Here is a 23,747-nt window from a genome sequence, read left to right as displayed (position 1 = left end):
GAAGTAATACACTTGTTTATCTACATAGTATGAAATTTTGATTTGTTACCCACACAAAATTATGCAAATGACGATTTATTTATTATTGTATATACGTTGGACATTTTTTCCTTTGGGGTAAGCAGGGGTGGGGCTATAATTGTTTGAAATACTGGTTGAATAATTGTTTGAATTTTACATCACTTTCATTGGTTAGCTGATATGCGAAACACTGCAACCCTGTAAATCTCGCACAAAAAATGATGTAAATTATGTAAATCTTACCATGAATGACAGAAATAAAAAGTGTTATCCTTGTTTATGAAGTTCAATGTTGAATTATTTAAAATTGAGTGGGTTGGTGCAATATACTGCTCACCCACAAATGTGTAGTTATGAGATATTCACATTTGAAAAATCCATAAATCACACACACAAAAAAAAAGATGCCTATGTTATTTGACCAACTTACTGGTTGAATTTTAATATGAAATTTCTACAGGTTGTATGGTAGTGGATAAGGATCGTGTTAATAATGCATGTAACTCATTTGTGAGGGTTGGCACTATTTTGCACCAACCCCCTCAAATATATGTTAAATTCAAAACTAAACTATGGTAGCAATATATATATCTATTGATCTCTATCTTGCCTCTTGGACACAGACACACACCCACAAACTCATATATATATGTAAATATATGAATTGGATTGGATTGGATTAAATTTTATTGTCTTTGCACTTTTGAGTGCAACGGAATGGTTTAGCCTGCAGTCATTACATAGAATAAATAACAAAACAAACACTCAACACAGTATAACATAGAATAAATAACAAGGGCCGATGATGGACTGGGCAGTGTTTGCTACTTTTTATAGTCCTTTCCGCTCCTGGGTGCTCAAGTTGCCGAACCAAGCCATGATGCAACCATTCAGCATGCTCTCCACTGTGCAGCTGTAGACGTTAGAGAGAGTCCTCCTTGACATACCGACTCTCCGTAATCTTCTCATGAAGTAGAGACGCAGATGTGCTTTCTTAATAATTGCATCAGTGTTCTCGGACCAGGAGAGATCTTCATAAATATGCACGCCCAGGAATTTGAAGCTCTTGACCCTCCCCACCATCCACCCGTCGATATAAACGGGACTGTGGGTTCCCATCCTACCCCTTCCAAAGTCCATAATCAGTTCCTTGGTTTTGCTGGTGATGAGGGCCAGGTTATTGTGCTGGCACCATTTGGTCGGTCTCACTTCTATACTCTGACTCTTGGTGGGATCCCGTTGGAGGTGGTGGAAATTTCAGTGATACGTTCCACAACAGTGGTGTCGTCAGCGAACTTGATGATGGAGTTCGCACTATGGCCGGCTACGCAATCATGAGTATAGAGTGAGTACAGCAGGGGGCTGAGCACGCAGCCTAGAGGTGCTCCCATGCTGATTGTTATCTAGGCTGACACATTTCCACCAATATGAACAGTCTGTGGTCTTTGAATGAGGAAGTCGAGGATTCAATTGCAGAGGGATGTGCAGAGGCACAGATCTGAGAGCTTGGTAACCAGCTTGGAGGGGATGATTGTATTAAATGCCGAGCTGAAATCAATGAATAACTGCCTGACATCAGTACCCCGCTTCAGCCTTCTCCCCATATCCCCTGACTCCGCTATCTTTAAGAGCCCTATCTAACTCTCTCTTGAAAGTATCCAAAGAACCGGCCTCCACCGCCTTCTGAGGCAGATAATTCCACAGACTTACAACTGTGTGAAAAAGTGTTTCCTCATCTCGGTTCTAAATGGCTTAATCCTTATTCTTAAACAGTGGTCTGTGGTTCTGGACTCCCTCCACATTGGGAACATGTTTCCTGCCTCTAGCGTGTCCAAACCCTTAGTAATCTTATATGTTTCAATAAGAGACCCTCTCATCCTTCTAATCTCCAGAGTATACAGGCCCAGCCGCTCCATTCTCTCAGCATATGACAATCCCGCCATCCCGGGAATTAACCTTGTAAGCCTACGCTACACTCCCTCAATAGCAATAATGTCCTTCTTCAAATTAGGGGACCAAAACTGCACACAATATACTACAGGTGTGGTCTCACTAGGGCCCTATACAACTGCAGAATGACTCTTTGCTCCTATAGTCAACTCCTCTTGTTATGAAGGCCAACATGCCATTCATTTTCTTCACTGCCTGCTGTACCTGCATGCTTACTTTCATTGACTGATGAACAAGGAACCCCAGATCCCATTGTACTTCCTTTCCCAACTTGACACCATTTAGATAATAATCTGCCTTCCTGTTTTTGCTACCAAAGTGGATAACCTCACATTTATCCACATCAAACCGCCTCTGCCATGCATCTGCCCACTCACCCAACCTGTCTAAGTCACCGTGCATTATCATAGCATCCTCCTCACAGTTCACACTGCCACCCAGCTTTGTGTCATCTACAAATTTGCTAATGTTACTTTGAATCCCTTTATCTAAATCATTGATGTATATTGTAAATAGCTGCGGTCCCAGCACTGAGCCTTGCGGTACCCCACTAGTCACTGCCTGCCATTCTGAAAGGGACCCGTTAAGGGCCTGTCCCACTTACGCGACCTTGGCTCGCAAATTACGCAACTTCGTGGTCGCTTGAGGCGTACGGGCACCTTATGACCGCGCGGGGCCGGTCCCACTTAGAAGCACAGAGGGGTATGGAGTTATGTGGGGCTGATCCCGACATCGCACGGGGCTCCAAAATTCCTGCAGTGACCGAAATCTCCGGGTGCCAACGGCCTGTCCGCATCGTACGCATGGCGTTGCGGGATGATGTCACCGCCCGACGCCATGCGACGCCCAAATTCAGTTAGCCCGCCCCCTGCCCAGCTGAATTGTAAGCATGAGAGCTGCTGCTAACAAGTCTCTGTTGCTGTTGCAGAAATGCAGTCTGCATCTCTTCCATGATGATTATGGAATAGCAGCTAGCAATCCCCTTTATATGCGTAAATGACTTCACACGCGAACTTAGCGTGAACTTCGCGCAACCTCCGCTTCCGGTTAGTCACACCAAACGCACGCAATTGCATGCAAGTGGGACAGGCTCTTTAATCCCTACTCTTTGTTTCGTGTCTGCCAACCAATTTTCTATCCATGTCAGCACTCTACCCCCAACACCGTGTGCCCCAATTTTGATCACTAATCACCTATGTGGGACCTTATCAAATGCTCTCTGAAAGTCCAGGTACACTACAACCACTGGCTCTTCCTTGTCCATTTTCCTAGTTGCATCCTCAAAAAATTCCAGAAGATTAGTTAAGCACGATTTCCCCTTCGTAAATCCATGCTGACTTGGACCGATCCTGTTACTGCTATCCTTCACTTTAAGTCTTCCATTTCTCCCATGCTGTAATTACAGGCAGTAATCTGTAGGTGGCACCCCTACTCTCCTTTTGGCCTTGCCACCCCATCTCAACCCTCCATAAATCTTGAACAAGTTTGGTCCTCCACTTACCCTCTTACAATAAAATCAGACATATTGATTTACAAGTGTCCAAAAATGTTATGCACATTGGAGAGAAAATGTTTTTTTCAGTTATTGTATAAACGAAGGACACGCAAGAACAGCAGAGGCACTACGAGATGTAGAGACCATTGGCAATGCTCCTTGCATGAATAAAATCCAGGAGAAATCACACCCCAAGAAAGGAATCGGCCTTATACCGTTGTACAAGGCAAGTCCCCTTGTATATCATTTTCGTTAATCTAGGTCGACTGGAACCCCATGCCATCTCCATCCTTTCTTGGATTCTCCTTGGTATCTGCCAGAATATTCTCCTGCCCCTTTTTGTACTCTTATTTTACTCAAATGTGAGCCCCAAAACTCTTCCAGGGATATACTCAATCTCAGCTGTCCATATCTGGACTATGCATCCTCCTTTTACATGAGCAAAGCCTCAATTTCCCTCATCATCCAGGGTTCCTTACTCCAAACTGCCTTGCCCTTCACGAACAGGGACATGCAAGTCCTGAACTCTTGTCGCACATTCCAGATATCCTTTTGCCCACAAAACACCTACTCCAATCAACTGTTGCAAGTTTCTGTCTAATACAATCAAAGTTGGCCTTGCTCAATTCAGAATTAACTTGTGGGACCACCCTGTCTTTGTAACTATTTTAAAGCTCTTTTCCTGAAAGCCTCACCCACCAACATTTCATTGACTTACTCCTCCTAATTTCAGATGGGTAGATCAAGCTTTGCCCTCTCGCAGCGCCCTCCTAATATTGCCCATAGAAGCATTCCTGAACACATTTGACAAAAAAAATCCATCCCATCTAATCCTTTGGAACTATGGCAGTCCCAGTCTATAATGCAAAGTTAAAATCACCTATGATAACCCTATTAGTGTTGGAGCTGCCTGCAAACTCTGGCATTTGTTCTTCAAATTCGCATGACTATTTGGGTTTCAATAGTACACTCCCAAGAAGATGATCATCCTCTTTTTAATTCACAGCTCCACCCGTAGCTTCACTGGGTGATCCTTTAGTAGTCATCTTGGACTACGACTGATATTTTCCTTAATGCAGCAACACCCCCACCCTATTTTACCCGTCTCGATCTCACCTATATCACTGCAGCATTAATCCTCCAATCTGTCCCCCTCGTGACCAGGTTTCTGTAATGAATACAATGTCCCAGTCACTCGCACTTATCCACATTCCAAGCTAATCTACTTCACCTGCCAGGTCTATCACATTAATAATTAGTGCAATTCAATCCTATAGTCCTTCCTCGCTGCTTTCTGTGCTCCTGCTGATCCCATCTACTGAACTCGCTTTCATCACCTTACATACCAAATTCCTGTCTCTCCCCTACCTCAGTCAATACAATACAATACCTTTATTAGTCATTTGAACCTCACATGAGGTTCAAACGAAATGTAGTTTCTGCAGCCATACAATAAAAGAACCAAAACACACACCAACACTATTCACATAAACATCCATCACAGTGGCTCTCCTCCTCACTGTGATGGAAGGCAAAGTTCTTGTCTCTCCCCTGCACTCCATTTGCCTCCCGAAGTCGAGGTCAAAGCCCCCGGCGGGCGCTAGTCCGCGGCAAATTAAGGCCGCGCCGCGCGTCCTGCACTGGATCATGTCCCCCTACTAATCTAGTTTAAAAACCACCCAAGTAAAACTAACAAACCTGCCTGTCAGGCTGTTGGTTTCCATCCAGCTCGGGTATAATCAATCGCTCTTGGACAAATCACCTCCACCTCAGAAGTGATCTCCATCTAAAAATTGGTATCTGTACCCCCCTGTACCAAATCCTCAGCCACAAATTTCCCGTTTTCCCCCAAATTGCCCCATTTTCCTGTTCTTACCCTCGCTAGTATGTGGCTCCAGAATAAGCTGGAGAAAACTAGCTAATGGTCCTGCTTTTGAACTTTTTGCCCATCTCTCTGTAATTTATTTCATGGTATCTCATCCCTTTTCCTACCAACATCCCATTTGTTCCATGCATAGCAACAGTTTCTGATCAAGCAAAATCTGGTGCAAAAAAACAAAACGAGATTGCTTGAGTTACAAATAGAAAGATGCAGACTGTCGTGCGGAGGTTCAAGGATAGGTGGAGAATGAAAACTTAGATTAAATAAGGCAGAGATGGGACAAAAAAAGGGGGCAAATGGTGTGGAAATAGACACCATCAGATAATGAATGGAGGCAGCACCTAGCAAAGCCATCAATCCGAATGTGTAGGAAGGACCTGCAGATGCTGGTTTAAACTGAAGATTGACACAAAAAGCTGGAGTAACTCAGCGAGACAGACAGCATCTCTGGAGAGAAGGCATGGGTGACGTTTCTGGTCTCAACGCAAAACGGCACCCATTCCTTCTGTCAGAGATGCTGCCTGTCTCACTGAGTTACTCTATCATTTTGTGTCCACCATCAATCTGAATGGTCCTCAAATTGCTTTGAGCCATAGATAGAGAACATAGAACAGAACCATTGGTCCACAATGTCTGTGGGAACTAATGCCAAGTCCAACTTACCTGCTTAATAATTTGAAATTAAATATTTAGAGGATAAATATCAAAAGGAATAAAATATTTCATAACTGCAAAAAAAAGTGTCAATACCAAGGCCAGATGAGTTGCACCACAATTTCTAATTCCAGTCTGTCTCAAATGTTTTTTCCAAGTGGTGACAAATATCCACAAGATACCAAGTGCAAGCAACTCAGCTTGAAAAATATATGCAATACATTTATGGTACTTTATGACAGGTAGCTACTTTATCCTGGATCAAGCTTATAAAATGCATGCAATTAGAGCTGGGAACCCTTGCCATAGGTTACTGAAAGCAGCCATAAAACAATAGTAAAGGCTAAGTGGAACATTGACCTCAGAGTGCAAGGACTGAAATTGATTTAAAGCAGGCTTGCTTTTCCGGAAATAGTGAAAGTGAAGGGGTTTGACATTTAGTCTTTTTCAGGAAAAAAAAAAGCAATGCAAGAAAAACAGGTGGAGGGGAAAAATATATCCAAAGTAGGAGAGTTTAGGATAAGAGTAAATCCTCTCGGGTGAAAATGATGGACATGTGGAATTATTCCATATAACCATATAACAATTACAGCACGGAAACAGGCCATCTCGGCCCTACAAGTCCGTGCCGAACAACTTTTTTCCCTTAGTCCCACCTGCCTGCACTCATACCATAACCCTCCATTCCCTTCTCATCCATTTGCCTACCCAATTTATTTTTAAATGATACCAACGAACCTGCGTCCACCACTTCCACTGGAAGCTCATTCCACACCGCTACCACTCTGAGTAAAGAAGTTCCCCCTCATGTTACCCCTAAACTTCTGTCCCTTAATTCTGAAGTCATGTCCTCTTGTTTGAATCTTCCCCATTCTCAAAGGGAAAAGCTGATCCACATCAACTCTGTCTATCCCTCTCATCATTTTAAAGACCTCTATCAAGTCCCCCCCCCTTAACCTTCCGCGCTCCAGAGAATAAAGACCTAAGAGAATAAAATTCCACAGAAAGATGGTAGCTTATTTTAAAATAAAACAATTGACAGGTATAGATTTTAGTACAAGATCTCTAATAAAATACAACTCAACTGCAAATCCCATTTACACTTTTCTAAATAACTACACAGACAAGATCATGGCCAGATGTAGACAAGTTTAGATTACGTCGAGCTTATAAATCATAAGGTATTATGCAGGTATACTCTCAGCCTCCATAATGCTCTGGGTTAAGTGATACTGTAAATTTACTGCAACAGCTTACTTAACATTAGAATCTCATTTTCACAGCATTGTTTCATTCTTTTAAAGTGCCTGATTCATGAACCCATTTTACTTGCCTAGCTTGCATAATTTTACATACATTTACAGTAAATGCAAAACAACCCTTCAAACATTGTTACAGTTAAAAAAAATATGCCGGAATCAAACTTGGATCCAATGTACCTGAAATGCACATCAATGAGAAAAATATTGCATTTAAAAAAATAATCTTTTCAGCCAACCATGTCAGTGCCCATTCATAGCTTTTAATAGCAGCACCATGCTGGGGTGGAGCCGACCGGTGGTCAAAGTGACCTCCGAGGGAGTTGGACAAGGACCGCCAAGAACAAGGAACAATGACAGGCCTGGGGGATGACGAGAACAAAGACCCGTTGGCTGCCGAGAAGGAGGACCCAACGGCCACATGCAACGCAAGCACCGAAGACCAAGACAAGAGTGCATCCAGAGTCAAGGTCTGGAATAGTACTTGATTTGCAGATAAAGCTGGGACAATGGGAGTGTTCAGCATTGGGAACCTAAGCAGGTAAACACCTATGATCAGGGTAGAATAAGGGGCCAGGTGCAATGCTGGACTCAGGGTCAGGAATGAGAGAAGGTATGCAACTGGAGTCAGGGTCAGGAGTAGTACCAGGAGTCCATTGAGACCCAGGTTGGTCAACATGGGCCAAGTGCTTGATTATAATCTGATTTCCATACATGAATACACTCATTCATGTGCTGCACCTGTTGATCAAAGCCTGGGAATGTGAAATGTAATTAGGAATGTAATTAAGCCTAACCTTTTTTATAGCTAATCCAATTTAAAGCATAAATATTGCATTCAAGTGTAAGTAAAAAGTATGCACCAGATAGCAAAATTTCAAGCTGACAAATGCAAAAGCGCCATACCAAGGCAGGGGGGGGGGGGGGGGGGGGGGGAAGAGAGGGATCCCCCCCCCCCCCCCCCTCCCCTCAGTCGCCACGCTCCCTTGGGCTTGGTCTCTCGCAATTTCTCACTCTCAACTCTCACCCAATGTTGGCAGCCCCGAGATTGAGGTTGTATCTGCCGCCACCACCCAATCTGGCAGTGTGGGCAATTCAACAAACCAGAGTAATGTTTTGCTGATCTTCCAGTCTCTTACCCCAAATCCATACCCTCTAATTTTAGACAATTTAATAGGGAATAGTTCCTGACTATCTACATAAGCTGTTAATTTTGTACAGCATTTCTCCTTCACCTCAGAGTCCCTTCACTCCAAGGGAAACAAATCCAGCCTATGCAGTCTCATTATAGCAGATACACTATCCCAGGTAACGCACTCAATTAATCATCTGTGGCCTCTCCAGTCCATAAAATTGGTTTAAAGGTGTTACAAAGAAAGCAAAGTCAAAAATGTGCTTTATTTCAATGTTCATTTCACATCTTTGAAAAAGTCAAATTTAAATACTACATTAAATGATTGAAATTCACCTATAATTGTTCATTCTTAACAATAAGCAAAACATGCAAAATAAACAAGTAATTCCCCTCAGTGTATTAAAGGAATGACAAAACTACAGATCTAATACAACTACACCTTGATCAAAACGATTGCAGGTGATGGATCTTCACCAAGAGTACAATGCTTCTTTCGATTGGTCTAACATCAATCATACTCAAGAACAAAAATAAAAAAATCCTGCAATTAAAAGGAAAACTTGCATACATTTTTCATATTTTGTTCAAAATGATAACAATCATACCCTTGAATAAACCAATTGCTGTTGTTTGAGCAAGAGATTGCCTTGGATTTAAGAGTTTAATTTGGGGAATTTGCTCAAACCCGATTTAAGTATTCCCCAAATCCAATTTTACAGCGTCATAAGTTGACAATTCAAAACAGTCTTCAAACAATGAATTTGTTGTTAACTCCTACTCCACTCTTTGTAGCTGTATCTGCATGTGCTTGATAGCCAATCACAACCTTAACAGGCAGCCCAAGTCTTTCCTTGTAGGTTTTTCTGTGCAAATGATAAATATTAAATTCATGATTATTATAATATTGCAAAAAATATTTTATCACAAGTGTACAATATATATTCATGATATGATAAAATAAGTTATCCAAATGTTCAGCCAATAAATCTAACAATTTTGAAATATAAGATGGGTTGTCCAGTCTGAGGAAGTGTCCCCGGCCCTAAACTTCACCTACCTATGTCCTCTAGAGACCTGCTAAGTTACTCCAACACTATCTTTTATTGTAAACCAGCATCTGCAGTTTCTAGTGTCTAACAATTTTGAAAGTTGCTCTGGTATTGAAAGCCATGCATCCAAACCACTTTGGCAGTAATTTATGGCACTTCACAAAGTATTATTGCCAAGTCTCACATGAAATGTGAAGTCAGGCAGCTAAAATTTGGGCCAGAGTTAAAATTTCAGTTCTCATGCAGTACCTTGGAATATTTTGGCATGTTAAGAAAGGTACACAGGTTAAGTTTTGTAAAATAAAATGTTTGACACGAGTAGAAATATTTAACTTTGTTCCTAGCGAGGTTTGCAAAAATAGCCCTAGCAGTAATTTATCAGGCTCTTTGTTAAATGTTAGTGTTAGAATTTGTCTTTGAGTGGTGCTTAAAATCTACATGGGTAATTAAGAGTTCACTTTTTAAATTGAAGATTCAGATCGATCAATATCTGCAACCACACAATGGAATGGTGGAAGGGAATTAGCCGTGCATTGGAATGCATTCTGTGGTAATACACAATGTAGGAATACAAATTCCCCACAGAAACTGAAGCATGCGGATATCTGGTACAGAAAGTCATATAATGCTGGTCTAATGAAACAGAAGAGTTCCTCAGTGACTGTTTTGAGTCGGAGGATTGGCTCGCATTCAATGACTCGGCAGCAATCCTAAAATGAGTTAGCCACTACCGCCACAGACTTAATTGGTAATTGTGTAGAAGTAATCGTGGCATCTTAGTCAATACAAGTGTTTTCCAATCAGAAACAATGGATGAATCACAAGATCCACTTCCTATTGAAGTTGAGGTCTGAGATGGTTAAGTCGGGTGACCCCAACCTGTACAGGAAGTCTTGGTACAAACTTCATAAAGGCAACAGGAATACCATGAGATAACACCAGGCCAAGCTGGAGTCCCAGACTAACCACACAGATACCCATTGATTGTGGCAACATGTACATAATATTACAGGCTATAATGCAAAAATCGCTGACACAAAGGCATTCCTCAGGTGTACCTGCACCCAGTCACGTTGGATTGGCCTTCCAGAGACTGAACCCGTGGAAAGCAAATAGCCCAATTAAAGTCCCCAGCTATGCCTTTAGCAAGCTGTTAGGCATATTTGTGGATAATTTTAACCTCCCTCTACTCTAATTTGAGGTTCCCTCCCATTTTTAAAGTAACATTCTTTAATTACTACAGCCTTCATCATGAATTATTTTGAGAGGCTGGTTATGGTGTACATCTACTTCAGTCTCCCAGATAAATGGAGAATATGGCACATGAAAAGCCTTTAAAAAAGATAAAGTGCTAGAGTGACTCAACGGGGCAGGCAGCATCTCTAGAAAACACGATAACGCGACATTAAGGGTCAGGACCCAAAGAAAGCTGAAGGATCAAAGAGATGGCAAGAAAGTTGTATTCTGTTAATGTGAGCAAGAATTGATTACACAATTGGATGAAAGGAAGCAAATGTTGAAGTATTGAAAGTGAAATGTGTCCTTTGCTGAACAATGATTTTGCTCTTGTGTAGCTCCATAACTAAAAATACAGAAGCAAATAAAACCATATCCACTGATTATGTGTTAAACACTTTTACTGCTTTCAAAATTTGTAATGTAAAAATGGATCACAAACTTTGCCTCACCAAATTGGATTGCACCAAAGCTTATTTAGCATAAATGAAAATCAAAATGTCAAATGCTGGAAATCTGAAATAAAAACCAAAACATGTTCTAAAGTTTCATCGGGTCAGGCGGCATCAGTGGAAAGAGAAATAGCCATTTTTAAAGTCTGTGACCATTCAGCTGACCAATTAATATTATACATCCTGCATTATGTTAAAATTACCTCATCCATTGATATGGCAATGTTTTCACAGCAAGAGTCAATATCAAGCTATCCAAAATTAAAGCATGTAAAATAGTAATGCAACCTTACAGCAGGGATAGGAAATAAAGGGTTATATGTCAAATCTTAGTAAAGAATAAGAACGAAATTGACACTTTGGTAGAAAGAACTAAATGGACAATTTAGATTCAGCCAATTGACAAGGCAGATGAGGAAATCATTAACTGCTCAGACTTTAAAAAGGGAACAACCAAACAATGATCAAAATACAACCTAGTCAAACACATCAACTTACCCTATATACAAAACAGCATCTTGGTTTTCAGTGTCACGGGTCCAGATTGCTATTTTATCTCCTTTTGCTCGAATATTAATTACAGCACCACAAACATCACTGCTATGTTCATCAAAAGCTTCTCCAATAAGGCACAACAACTGGCAAAATATCAAATACAAAAAGATCAATGAAATTGTTTTAGCAGCTGCTTTCATGCTAAAAAGGTAGTGGCTGAAAGAAACTCATTGAATTACAGCAAGTTGACATGATTGAACATAACAGAAAAATGTTTGAGTTCAGACCTACTATGCAGATTAAAAACAATTTGATTTTTTTTTTTATAGTTTTACAATATCGCAGCACAATTAAACATGCAACTAGAATGAAACATGACAACTAATATGTGCACAGCAATCAGCTTCAAAACAATGCAATTGTATCCCAATAACATACTGAAAAGGATAGATTAGGAGGGAGAGCTAGATCAGCCATGGCGAAGTAGACTTGATGGGCCGAATGGCCTAATTGTAACCCTATTCCTTATGTCCTTATATCGGAATAAGCCATTGTGAATAACTCTCCTGCTTTTTAAAATACTGAATCGATCTCACATCCACCGAGGAAAGAAAAAAACTTTTGTTTCAATCAATCAATCAATCAATCTTTATTGTCATCTTGCAAGCAACAGTTGTACAGTGCAAAATGAAAAGGCGTTTCCCAGGGAATAGCAGAGCATCGCACATGAAATTTAAAACGTTTCACACATAACACTAAAAACAATCCAGTCCCTGATGGAACAGTATAAATAAATAGTTAAAAGCAGGTAAAACACAACGTTAAAATACAATAAACCAATCATAAAAATGTCCGGGGCAGCTGATTTGAGTGGCCAGTGCCAGTTATTAAAGTGTCCGTGCCAGCTGCAGAATCAAGTGACTGAGTACAGAGTGACTGTTTAGCAGCCTCACAGCCTGTGGCAGGAAGCCGTTTAGCAGTCTTGTAGTCCGGGCTTTGATGCTTCGATATCTCTTGCCTGATGGCAGGAGATCCAGGTGTATGTGGAGGGGGTGCAATTTGTCCTTAGCAATTCTCTGAGCTTTTTGCAGACAGCGGCTCTGGAACAGTTCTTGTACTGAGGGTAGGGAGACGCCAATGATACTCTCTGCTCCCCTCACTACCCTCTGCAGAGCCTTCCTGTCTGAGCAGTTGCAGGTGAAGTACCACGTATTTATGCAATGCGTGAGTACAGACTCCACCGTACCCCTGTAGAAAGTCCTGAGGTTGTTGGTGGGGAGTGAGGCCTGTTTTAGTTTCCTCAGGAAGTGCAGTCGCTGATGGGCCCGTTTGACGGTCCCAGTGGTGTTCCTGGACCAGGTGAGGCAGTCTGTAATTTGCACACCGAGGAACTTTATGCTCTCCACTCTCTCCACTGCAGTGCCACTGATGTTGAGGGGTGTATGCTTTGGCTGCGCCCTCCTGAAGTCGACAACCATCTCCTTCGTTTTGTCGACATTTAATTCTAGATTTTTTTTTGCCGCACCAGTCCACTAGTCATTTTACTTCCTCCCTGTACATTGATTCGTCATCTCTGCTGATGAGTCCCACCACTGTTGTGTCATTTTATGATCTTATTGTCCCTGAATCTGGCAGCAGTCATGTGTGAGCAATGTGAACAACAGCGGGCTGAGCACACAGCCTTGAGGGGAGCCGGTGCTCAGCGTGTTCGAGCAAGAAGTGTTCTTGCCAACACGGACTGACTGCGGTCTCTCTGTCAGAAAGTCCAGGATCCAGTGACACAGGGTGGTGTTGAGGCCCAGCAGGGTTAGTTTCTCCACAAGTCTCTGTGGGATGATGGTGTTAAACGCTGAGCTGAAGTCAATGTATAGGATTCTGGCGTATGTGTTATTGTTTTCCAGATGCGTGAGTACTGTGTGCAGCGTGGTGGAGATGGCATCCTCTGTAGAACGGTTGGGGCGATAGGCAAACTGGAGGGGGTCTAACAATGAGGGGAGGCTGGCAGTAATGTGGGGTTTCACCAGGCATTCAAAACACTTCATTATTATTGGGGTCAGGGCGGTAGTCATTTAGGCAGGCAACCACTGGTTTCTTCGCTATGGGGATTATCGTGGAAGTTTTGAGGCATGTGGGGACAATGGCTTGACTAAGGGAGATGTTAAAGATGTCTGTTAGCACATCTGCTAACTCCTCAGCACATTCCTTGAGCATTCCTGGGATGTTGTCAGTTCCGACTGCTTTCCACGGGTTGACCTTAGACAGGATTCTCCGTGTGTCCATTGAGTCTATGGTCAGGACTGGCTGGTCAGTTTGTAAGCAGGGGCTGGCTCTCCCCTTGGGTGTGGTGTTTGCTGCAAAAAGACTGCACCATGAATAGGCCTGAATTCCTTCAATCCAAGGTTCAAGATTTTCCTGTTACAATCCTTGGAGCTGGGCTTAAACCTACAACTTTGTTGTACGCTACTAACCAAATTCTAACTAATATTGAAAGGGTGTCTTCCCCATCACGGGCCATAAATAGATACCTCTATTATGAAGAATTTTCCCACAAGTAATACTTTATTAGCCAAGTATGTTTTGCAACATATGAGGAATTTCATTTTCTATATTATATAATTTCATTATACAGATTAGTATATCAAGTATGACTAATAACAATGCTAAATGAAAAAAATATGAAATTTAAAATCAAGAATGCTTGTTGACAATTTTTTATTGAGACGACAAGAACAAAATAAGGTGGGGGGGGGGGGGGGGGGGGGGGGGGGGGGGGGGGGGGGGGGGGGGGGGGGGGGGGGGGGGGGGGGGGGAGGAGAAAAGAGTCAAAGGTGATCACTTGGAGATGCATTGCCAAAAAGAAAATTATCAGGTAACAAGATTGTACTCACTGTTTCAAGCCAGAACCGATCTAGTTCCAACATCCTTTGCTGCTTCGACAAAGTAATCAACCATCGTCCACCATTCTTATTTCTGCTGTCCTCCCACATGGGTTCAATACCATCCTACAGGATAGAAACATGGAAACAGAAAATAGGTGCAGGAGGAGGCCATTCAGCCCTTTGAGACAACACCATCATTCATTGTGATCATGGTTGATCGTCCCTAATCAATAACCGGTGCCTGCCTTCTCCCCATATCCCTCGATTCCACCAGCCCCCAGAGCTCTATCTAACTCTCTCTTAAATCCATCCAGTAATTTGGCCTCCATTGCCCTCTGTGGCAGGGAATTCCACAAATTCACAACTCTGGGTGAAAAAGTTCTCTCACCTCAGTCCTAAATGGCCTCCCCTTTATTCTAAGGCTGTGGCCTCTGGTTCTGGACTCACCCAACATTGGGAATTTTTTTCCTGCATCTAGCTTGTCCAGTCCTTTTATAATTTTATATGTTTCTATAAGGACGAGGACAAAAATAAGCCATTAAGAAAAGTGACCAATTTAAAGATTCAGATCTTAAGTCTCTGGAATTGAGAAATTCTCCATACCCTCTTCCTAACGTTCATGTGTTAATTCACAGTTAAAATAATCTTGATTACATTCATATATAATAATAATACTACATATTGTCATTGTAAATACATACGACAAAATTTTAGGCGCACTGCCCGAGTGGAGCTCCAATGTATCAGATAAATAATAACGAATAACAAAAACTGCAAGATAATGTGCAAAATTTCACCGTATACTGTTGTGACAGTATAAAATATTGGCTATGGGGGCTGTTTGTTCAATGCAAAGTTCAGAATGGTGATGGCCTTGGGGTAGAAACTTTTTTTTAAATCTTGTGGTGTGGGATTTGATGGACCTGTAACTCTTTCCTGAGGGGAGAAGGACAAACAAGTGATGCACGGGATGAGATGAGTCCTTTAGTATGCGTGATGTCTTCCGCAGGCAATGAGAGCTATAGATCTCTTCCAGGGCAAGCAGGTGTTGGTGATCTTCTGGGCTGTATTGATGACTCTCTGCAGAACCTTCTTGTCAGCCGCATAAGTGTTGCCATACCACACCAGGATGCCATGTGTCAGGATGCAACAGTAGAACGACACTAGCAGCTGTTGTAGCAAGTTGACTTTCCCAGAGTGATATTTGGAAATAAAGCCGTTGTTCTGCCTTCTTTACCAGGGAGTGTGCGTTAGTTGACCACCTGAGATCTGCTGAGGTGTGGGTGCCTATGAACCTTAAACTGGAAACTCTGATAATGAAATTAAATGATAATGAAATAAAATAATGAAATGAAAGCAATGAAATTTCATTCCTGCATACTAAATATTCAATATTGTGCACATTTCAAGTTTAATTCTTGGGCTGCTTTGACTATGTAACTGTAAACCTTTAGGCAAAGAAGTCAAAAGAAGTTTCTAACTTCAACAGTGAAATCAGCTACCACAGAGCAAGGTGATATTTTGCTAGGGAGGTGAAGCCAAAATAAATTGTGTCTTTGTTGAAAGGAATTTTCACACAAGCAGTAATAATCTAATGAGGTCATCTGGAATTACCAGACTTAGTTCTGCAATTACAACTGCATTTCCTCTGGCAATATTGCTCAAGATTCTTCAGTAATGTTTACAAATTCAGTAAAAGTTTCTCTGCTACTGTAAAATCTTTGCAAAAAAGAGGGAGCATTTTGATTTTAAAAAAGACAAAGTGCTGGAGTAACTCAGCGGGTCAGACAGCATCTTTGACGAACTGAATATGTGATGTTTCAGGTCAGGTTCCTTCTTCAGACGTGGTGTGATGGTGTGGTGGAGAACGCTAAAGGAGGGGCAAGACAAACCCTGGTGAGTGATAGGTGGATACCAGTGAGGGGTAGTGGGGTTTGATAGGTAGATAGTTGAATAAAGGCCAGAGATGAAAAGGTAAAAAATTAGATAAGGATAGTAGATGCACAAATTGCAAAGCCAGAGGAAGAGGGGGGGGGGAGGAGTTTGTAGGTTAGTTACCAAAATTTGAGAATTCAATCTTCAAACAGTTAGGTTGTAAGCTACACACGCAGAATGAAGTGTGGTTCCTCCAGTTTGCATGTGGCCTCACTCTGGCAATGGAGGCCCAGGAGAGAAAGAAGAGTCAAAATGGTTTGGAACCAAGTTCTCCAGCAAGCCTTAGCAGACAGAGTGCTAGTGTTTGGTGAAATTGGTGCCAAGTTTACACTCAGTCTTGCCAATGTACATGAGTTTTTGATTGATTGAATGATCATTGAAAGCCTGGAAACACTTGATTCAGCCCACACCAACCACCCATTCAGTGATCATTCACAGTATTTAAGAAGGAACTGCAGATGCTAGAAAATCGAAGGTACACAAAAAAGCTGGAGAAACTCAGCGGGTGCAGCAGCATCTATGGAGCGAAGGAAATAGGCAACGTTTCTGAAGAAGGGTTTCGGCCCGAAACGTTGCCTATTTCCTTCGCTCCATAGATGCAGCTGCACCCGCTGAGTTTCTCCAGCTTTTTAGTGTACCACCCATTCACAGTAGTTCTATGTTATCCCTCTCTTGCATCCACACCCTACATTCAAAGGGAACATTTAGAGGCCAATTAACCTGCAAACACACATCTTTGGGATATAGGAGGAAATCCATGATAATTCCAGGTTTGGTATTATCATGTAGATGGGCAATGGACTGTTTATAATGAGCAAGGGACTGGTGGATGAATGTGCTTTACTTGTCCTAGACGAGAAGACCAGACAAAATTAATTAGTTGGTAAGGGAACTAAAGTTGATTTTTCCCCACAGTGTACTTTGAACTGCATTCTTTACAAATATGACTGGTGTAGAACAATACATAATTTAAAATGTATGCATTTCCCTTTGGAACTAGAAGCAAACTTTACTCAATTAAGTTGACAAACCTTAAAGAGAGAGTAGTCACAGCCTGACATCAGCCTACTGGCAAGTTGAATATGATTGTATAGTCTATTGAAACAGAAACATACAAAACATTTCAGTTTGAGGAAGAAAGGAATCAAATCCTATAGAATATTTACCCCAAGACTACATTGCAAGTAAAAATAAATGACCAAGTATTGTTAGGATCACAGTATTTGTACTTGTAACTCAGTTTAGTTTAGAGATACAACACGGAAACAGGCCTTTCCAGCCCACAAAGTCCACAGACCAGTAACCCTTGTATACTAGCACCATCCTACACACTAGGGCCAATTTACAATTCTTACCAAAACCAGTTAACCTACAAACCTATATGTCTTTGGAATGCTGAAGGAAACCAGATCTCCCGGATAAAACACATGTGGTCAGTGGATAGTTACAAACTCCATACAAACAGCATCCATAGTCAGGATCAAACCCAGGTCTCTGGCGCTGTAACACACCAATGCTACTGCAGCCCCACCGTGCCACCCCTGGTGTCTTACAAAAATAAATGTTCCGAAGTAACTCAACAGGTCAGGCAGCATAGTTGGAGAACATGGATAGATGACATTTCAGGTTGGGACCCTCCTTTCAATATTCTAAAGTCCTTTGTGAAATTCTAAAACTCTTAAAATTTTTGAGCAAAGGAAAGATTCAATGCAGAAGATAAACTATCTAGAATAGAAGGACGATAGAAAAGGAAAGAACATAAAATATCAAGGAGCAAAGGGTACAAAGTGTTAAAGTACAGAGGATGAATGGCAAAGATCCTTCCATCACCACAATATGCACAGGAGAAATTACAAAAACCAAATCTGCACATTGCCATAAAATATACCAAATAGCATTAACAGTAGTTGGCCAAGTTTACAATCAAGCACGACAATTGCATTCCAGAATCTGCAAAAGTTATGCCATACAACTCAATATTCAGTAGCTATTTTTCCTTGGCAATTTCTTGCTGAAGAATTGCACAGCATTTCTACAATAAAAACAAAACAGCTCTTTAGTTAAACAGTGCTAATTTATTGTTTGAAGGATATGACTATCACCAGGCAAGGAAACACTGTATAATTTTAACGATGATCCTAAAAGTATATTAACAAAAACAATCTAGGAAATTAATAGCTGGAGAAACTCTGCAGTCTGAAGAAGGGTTTCGGCCCGAAACGTTACCCATTTCCTTTGCTCCATAGATGCTGCTGCACCCGCTGAGTTTCTCCAGCATTTTTGTGTACCTAGGAAATTAATTCACAGTCTATGGTCCCTTTGTACTAATCAAATTGTGGTAGTGTGCTTAAAATGGAGTGAGATGCATAATCTGATATCCCAATGTCAAATATTACTACAGCTCTTAAAGACCAGGGTTAAAAAACAACAAACTCAATTTAAAATCAACCCAAGACATGATCCAAAACAACTTGTGATATTGTGGACATTACAAGTGAATTAATAAGGGATAGCATAGGTGGCTGTCTTCAAGGTCACAAGTACAACAATCCTCAAGCAAGTATCAAGACGTGTTTATCTTGACACACCGATCAAAGCAACCCTCCCTTGCACTCTCCCAATCCTGTTTTAGTTCTTAGTGAGGAAAATAATCCACTGTTTAGTCAGTTTATTAGATACTGCAAAATTTGCAACAACTTGAACTGTTTCATTTATTTCAGCATTTGCAGTCAACTTAAGAAAGCATGTTTCATTCCCAAACCTGGCCCAAGCACCAGCAGAATATTGAAAGGAGTCTTAAAAAAAACCCAACCTGAAATGTCACCTATCCATATTCTCCAGCTATGCTGTGACTTACCGAGTTACTTCAGACTTCATTTATTTTTGTAAACCAACATCTGCAGTTCCTCATTTCTCCGTATTGAAAGGTAGCAATGGACTTAAAATCTTACAAACATTTTCCGCTTTGTGAATATTATTCAATTTAAAACATTGTTGAAATACGAGTACATACGCCCAAAAATCCTCCACGGTGTCAAATTTAGTAACAAGGTGAAGATTTGCCTGCCAGGGTTTGTTTTTATCATTTTTGTAAAACCAGAGGGTCCACCTGTATTTGGAACAAGAATAAAAATAGGCACAAAGTGAAAACTAAATAAAATCAACCAGTTGGTACTACTGAATTCAACTTTCTTTTCATAAAAATGCAAATAAAATTAATAATTGTGTACTACCAGAAACCATATGAAAAATATGTATATCAAATACTCTGCGTATTGAAACCTTAAAACCCCCATCTCACGGTGCGAGTCCACCCACAAGTTTAAACCAAATCAAACTAGTGGTAATCACGTGGAATTAAATAGCGGGAAACTCGTAACGCTAACGGCAGGTACTCAGGAAACTTGTTAACTCGTTAAAATCTTTCAACATGATGTAAGATTTCCACGAGTCAAATTTACTCTTGAAGTAAAAAATTTAAACTTTTAAACTCATTGTAAGAACATAGTAGCCCGTGCGTTTACCGTAGTGACTCGTGAGTCTACCGTGGGCACGCTTTAACTCAGCGGGACAGGCAGCATCTCTGGAGAGAAGGAATGGGTGACGGGATGACGTTTCCAAAATTCTGCTGCATCTTTGTTACTCCAGCACTGTGTGTTCACTTTTTATCAACCAGCATCTGCCTTTTCTTGTATATATATTTGTATCCGTGGCACTCGATTGTCACTCACTTCAGTTTCCCAGGGGGTCGCGACGAGGTCAGGGGGAGATGCTGCTTAGTGACGATTTCATTTATCCAACGAGTTGCGCTCTCTTTAAGAAATAATTTCTAAATAGCACGCCAATTTCTCCTCATTTGCTGTTATATCTGAGAACTGCTCCAGATGAACTGGATTTGATTATTTTTCCTCCCGGGGGTAAAAGAAAAAAACAAACGCACTTAAAGCACCAGGGGTGGGGTAGAGGCCTACAAACGGGGAGATATTATCAAGAATTAGTAAAATAAAACAAAAATTGGAGTACTGAATTTGAGAGGTGCAGGAAGGAACTGCATATGCTGGTTTAAACCGAAGATAGCTAAAAAAGCTGGGGTAACTCAGTGGGACATGCAGCATCTCTGGAGAAAAGGAATGGGTGAGATTTCGGGTCGAGACCCTTCTTCAGACTGCAGTCGCCTAGTTCATTTCTCCAGGGATGCTGTCTGACCTGCTGAGTTACTCCAGCTTTTCGTGTCCCTCTACAGATTTGAGAGTGAGATTCACTGCCAGACATCGTTGGTATATTAAATGTACAAGAGTCGTTTCACAGTTGTAGTCAAGGAAACAGCAGCATACCAATAGTCTGATTATTGTAGCGGTATAGCAAAGACATCTCTGCTGTCCGTTTTTGGTGTTTCATATATTTGTTCCCCCCCACCACCTTTCCCTCCCAATTCCAGTCCCGTCCTCCTGGGAAACTGATGGTAGCGACAATCAACTGCCACGGATACAAAAAAATGGGCATTGCTTGATTCATTCACAAACTAGAATCAAGATTAAAAATAGTATTGCTGAAAAACTTCAGAAAAAAAAAAGCTGTATCTGTTCACAGATTGGTCCAGTCAGGTTCTTGCTTTGAGGCAGAATAAGGATCATGAAATATTTTATCCAAGTAACAAAATTCCTACAATATCCCCCTGCATCACAAAATGTAATGCAACCATTTTATCTGCCAGCAGCCTAGAATACAGGTATTCACTAAAAGAGTCATGTGTACAATCATATTTCTAGAAAATAAAGTACTGGATCAGATTTTTTTTCATCAAACATAGCTACATCTAGAAAATTCTTCTGATTTTGGATGCGTTTGGACTGCAGGGTGGAGCAACCATGGAGAAGGTCCAAAGTGGTTCATTAACATGGTATATCCTCTGTGCATCTGATTATCACAAGATTAAGAGAAAGGTCCATAGCAAAGTTATTTTGATACTCATAATAAAAGCATCATTTAAAAAAAACTAACTGCACAGACAAGGCATGTTGAATTAAAATGAAAAGATAGTAAAATTATGTAAAGAGTTCTCAACTGCCAGGGGACCGATGCTGGACAGTATGTTTACACCTGTCAAATGAAACAGTGCGCTGTGCAATCAAATGGATGATATGTTATCCAAGTCTACATTTGAAGGCAATGCCTAGCTAACTGTTATAGAACTATACCTAGCAATTGATATTTCCCTTCCCCCCCCCCGTAGCAAATATTCAATCTAATTTTCCATCAGTGAATTTCAGGATAACTAGAGAGATTGTACCTGTTCTGTAAAGGATGTTTCACCCAAGGTTGAACAGTCAGATCCTCTTTCCTAGGGGACTTCGGTTTCTCAGACTTTCGAATGGTCATGTGAACCTTAATTAACCAATAAGGTACATGTATAATACAAACTGCACATTTATTCCATTCTAAAGTGAAATTAATATTTTGGCAGAAAATGTATTAAAAACAAAATGCTGCAAGTCCAAGCAAACAAATTAAGAGAGCAACTTTAGAGAAAGAACCACCACTGAACAAGCTAATGACCCAACACCTTATTCTGAGGAAAAGTTGAATTAACCAAAGTATTTTCTGAATAGCATCCTCCCCAATCAGTTAAAAGCACTCAACGTTTAAATCAACTAGCAGGTGATGTGTGGGTGCGGGGGGGGGGGGGAAATGTGCTTTTTTTACTTCGAAGCTTTACTTTTGGGAAATTTGCATGGATAGGGTTCAAATCATTCAAAATGAGATCAGCAAAGTTATTTTAGTAGCATATTTAGCATTCAGTAAAACCCAAACAATATCCAGGATAAGCAGATCAATAACTTAAACCACATAATTGTCTGCCAACGACCATAATCAATACCAACTTTTGACATTAAATTATATTCACACGAATAACTCCTCCATCATCAGAATCCTTGGGGTGTTCTCAAGCAGATAATAGCAAACAAACAAATTTGGACCTTGAAACATAACCTGGGAAATATTATTTTAGTACTGTGATGAAGTATGCCATGTATTACAAGGCCAGTCACACAAAAGACAAAACAAACTAAACATGTGTAGGACGAAAATGAACATTGATTGGTCTAAGGTTTGTATAAACACTTGTTTTTTTAATACAAATAGTACACATAATCCAGCAACTGAACTGGAGTACCCAAATACTCTATCAGTGGGCCCCCAGAGGCCTGCAACAGTTGCGGAATCAATTAGATCAGACGCCAGACCAAGTGTACAGGTGCACAGATTAGAGGCAGACTGCAATGGCTCAGAAAGGCAGAGCAACAGTGGAAGACACCAACAGCATCTGACCAAGCCAACCTTGCAATTTTGACAGTGCCACAGCCAAGACAACTGGCCAAACTTTTATGGCAAAGTTAAGAATCTATATTGCTAACAACATTGAACTCACACAAAATGAAACCAGAAATGTGGCGACTCTTGCGTACTGCCTCAGTGTATCTACTGTTCATATACTTGTACTCAAGTGTGATTGTGCATAGTACTTGTGCATATACTTGTACATAGTAAGATTTGTTATTACTGAACTGTATGTAAACATGGAATTTCACTATACCTAGGTACATGAGACAATAAACTACCACTGAACCATACTATATGTGGGCTACAAGCAGAAGTTGGGTTAAGAATCCTGAAGTAACTCAACTCTGAACTTCCCCAAGTTTGTTCAACATCTACAAGGATCATATCAGGAGTGGTGTAAAATATATTCCATTTGGCAGGACTAATGCAGTTTCAACAACACTCAAGCAGTGTTGTACTACATAGGACATAGCAGCTCATTTGATAGTCACCCCGTCCACAACCAATCACTCTATCCACACTTTGGCAACTGTTTGTACCATCAACATGATGCACACCATCAACTCACCCACTCTTAGACAACACTTTCCAAAGCCAATCAGCTGGAAGCACTAGGGATGCACCAACTGGAAGTTGCCCCAAGATACTCACCATCCTGACCTTGATATATATCATCAATTCCTTCATCGGGTCAAAATCCTGGAACAATCTCTCCAATAGCATTGTGGGCACATTCACATTGCAAGAACTACAACAGTTCAATAATGTAACTCACCACCACCAGCTTTGCAAGAGCAATTAAATGCAGGCTCAGTCCATATCCCTTCAATTAATTTTATTTTAATCCAAATTATATTCAATTTGCCTGCATTACCACCCTCCATCTGATTTTTAGAGTTCCTATAAATATATGCAATTTATTATTTGCTTTAATTGCTTATGCCTTTCCTTCGGTTCAAGAAT

At 40.9% G+C, this 23,747-nt stretch overlaps 1 protein-coding gene across 1 annotated transcript; it reads right to left on the bottom strand.

Annotated features, from left to right (window-relative positions):
• Positions 1 to 8,656: 8,656 nt before the first annotated feature.
• Positions 8,657 to 21,828, bottom strand: LOC129701705 (eukaryotic translation initiation factor 4E-1A-like). The gene is made up of 6 exons (XM_055643073.1): positions 21,733 to 21,828; positions 19,456 to 19,551; positions 17,474 to 17,537; positions 14,517 to 14,630; positions 11,632 to 11,771; positions 8,657 to 9,259 (listed from the first exon to the last, which is right to left on the bottom strand). The coding sequence occupies exons 1-6, from the start codon at positions 21,819 to 21,821 to the stop codon at positions 9,145 to 9,147; spliced, it is 618 nt and encodes a 205-aa protein (XP_055499048.1). The 5' UTR covers positions 21,822 to 21,828; the 3' UTR covers positions 8,657 to 9,144.
• Between the last annotated feature and the right edge of the window lie 1,919 nt (positions 21,829 to 23,747).

The sequence above is a fragment of the Leucoraja erinacea genome, chromosome 11 (assembly GCF_028641065.1).
Source record: "Leucoraja erinacea ecotype New England chromosome 11, Leri_hhj_1, whole genome shotgun sequence".
NCBI classification, from domain to species: Eukaryota; Metazoa; Chordata; class Chondrichthyes; order Rajiformes; family Rajidae; genus Leucoraja; species Leucoraja erinaceus.
This window is presented reverse-complemented; position numbering and strand designations above follow the sequence as displayed.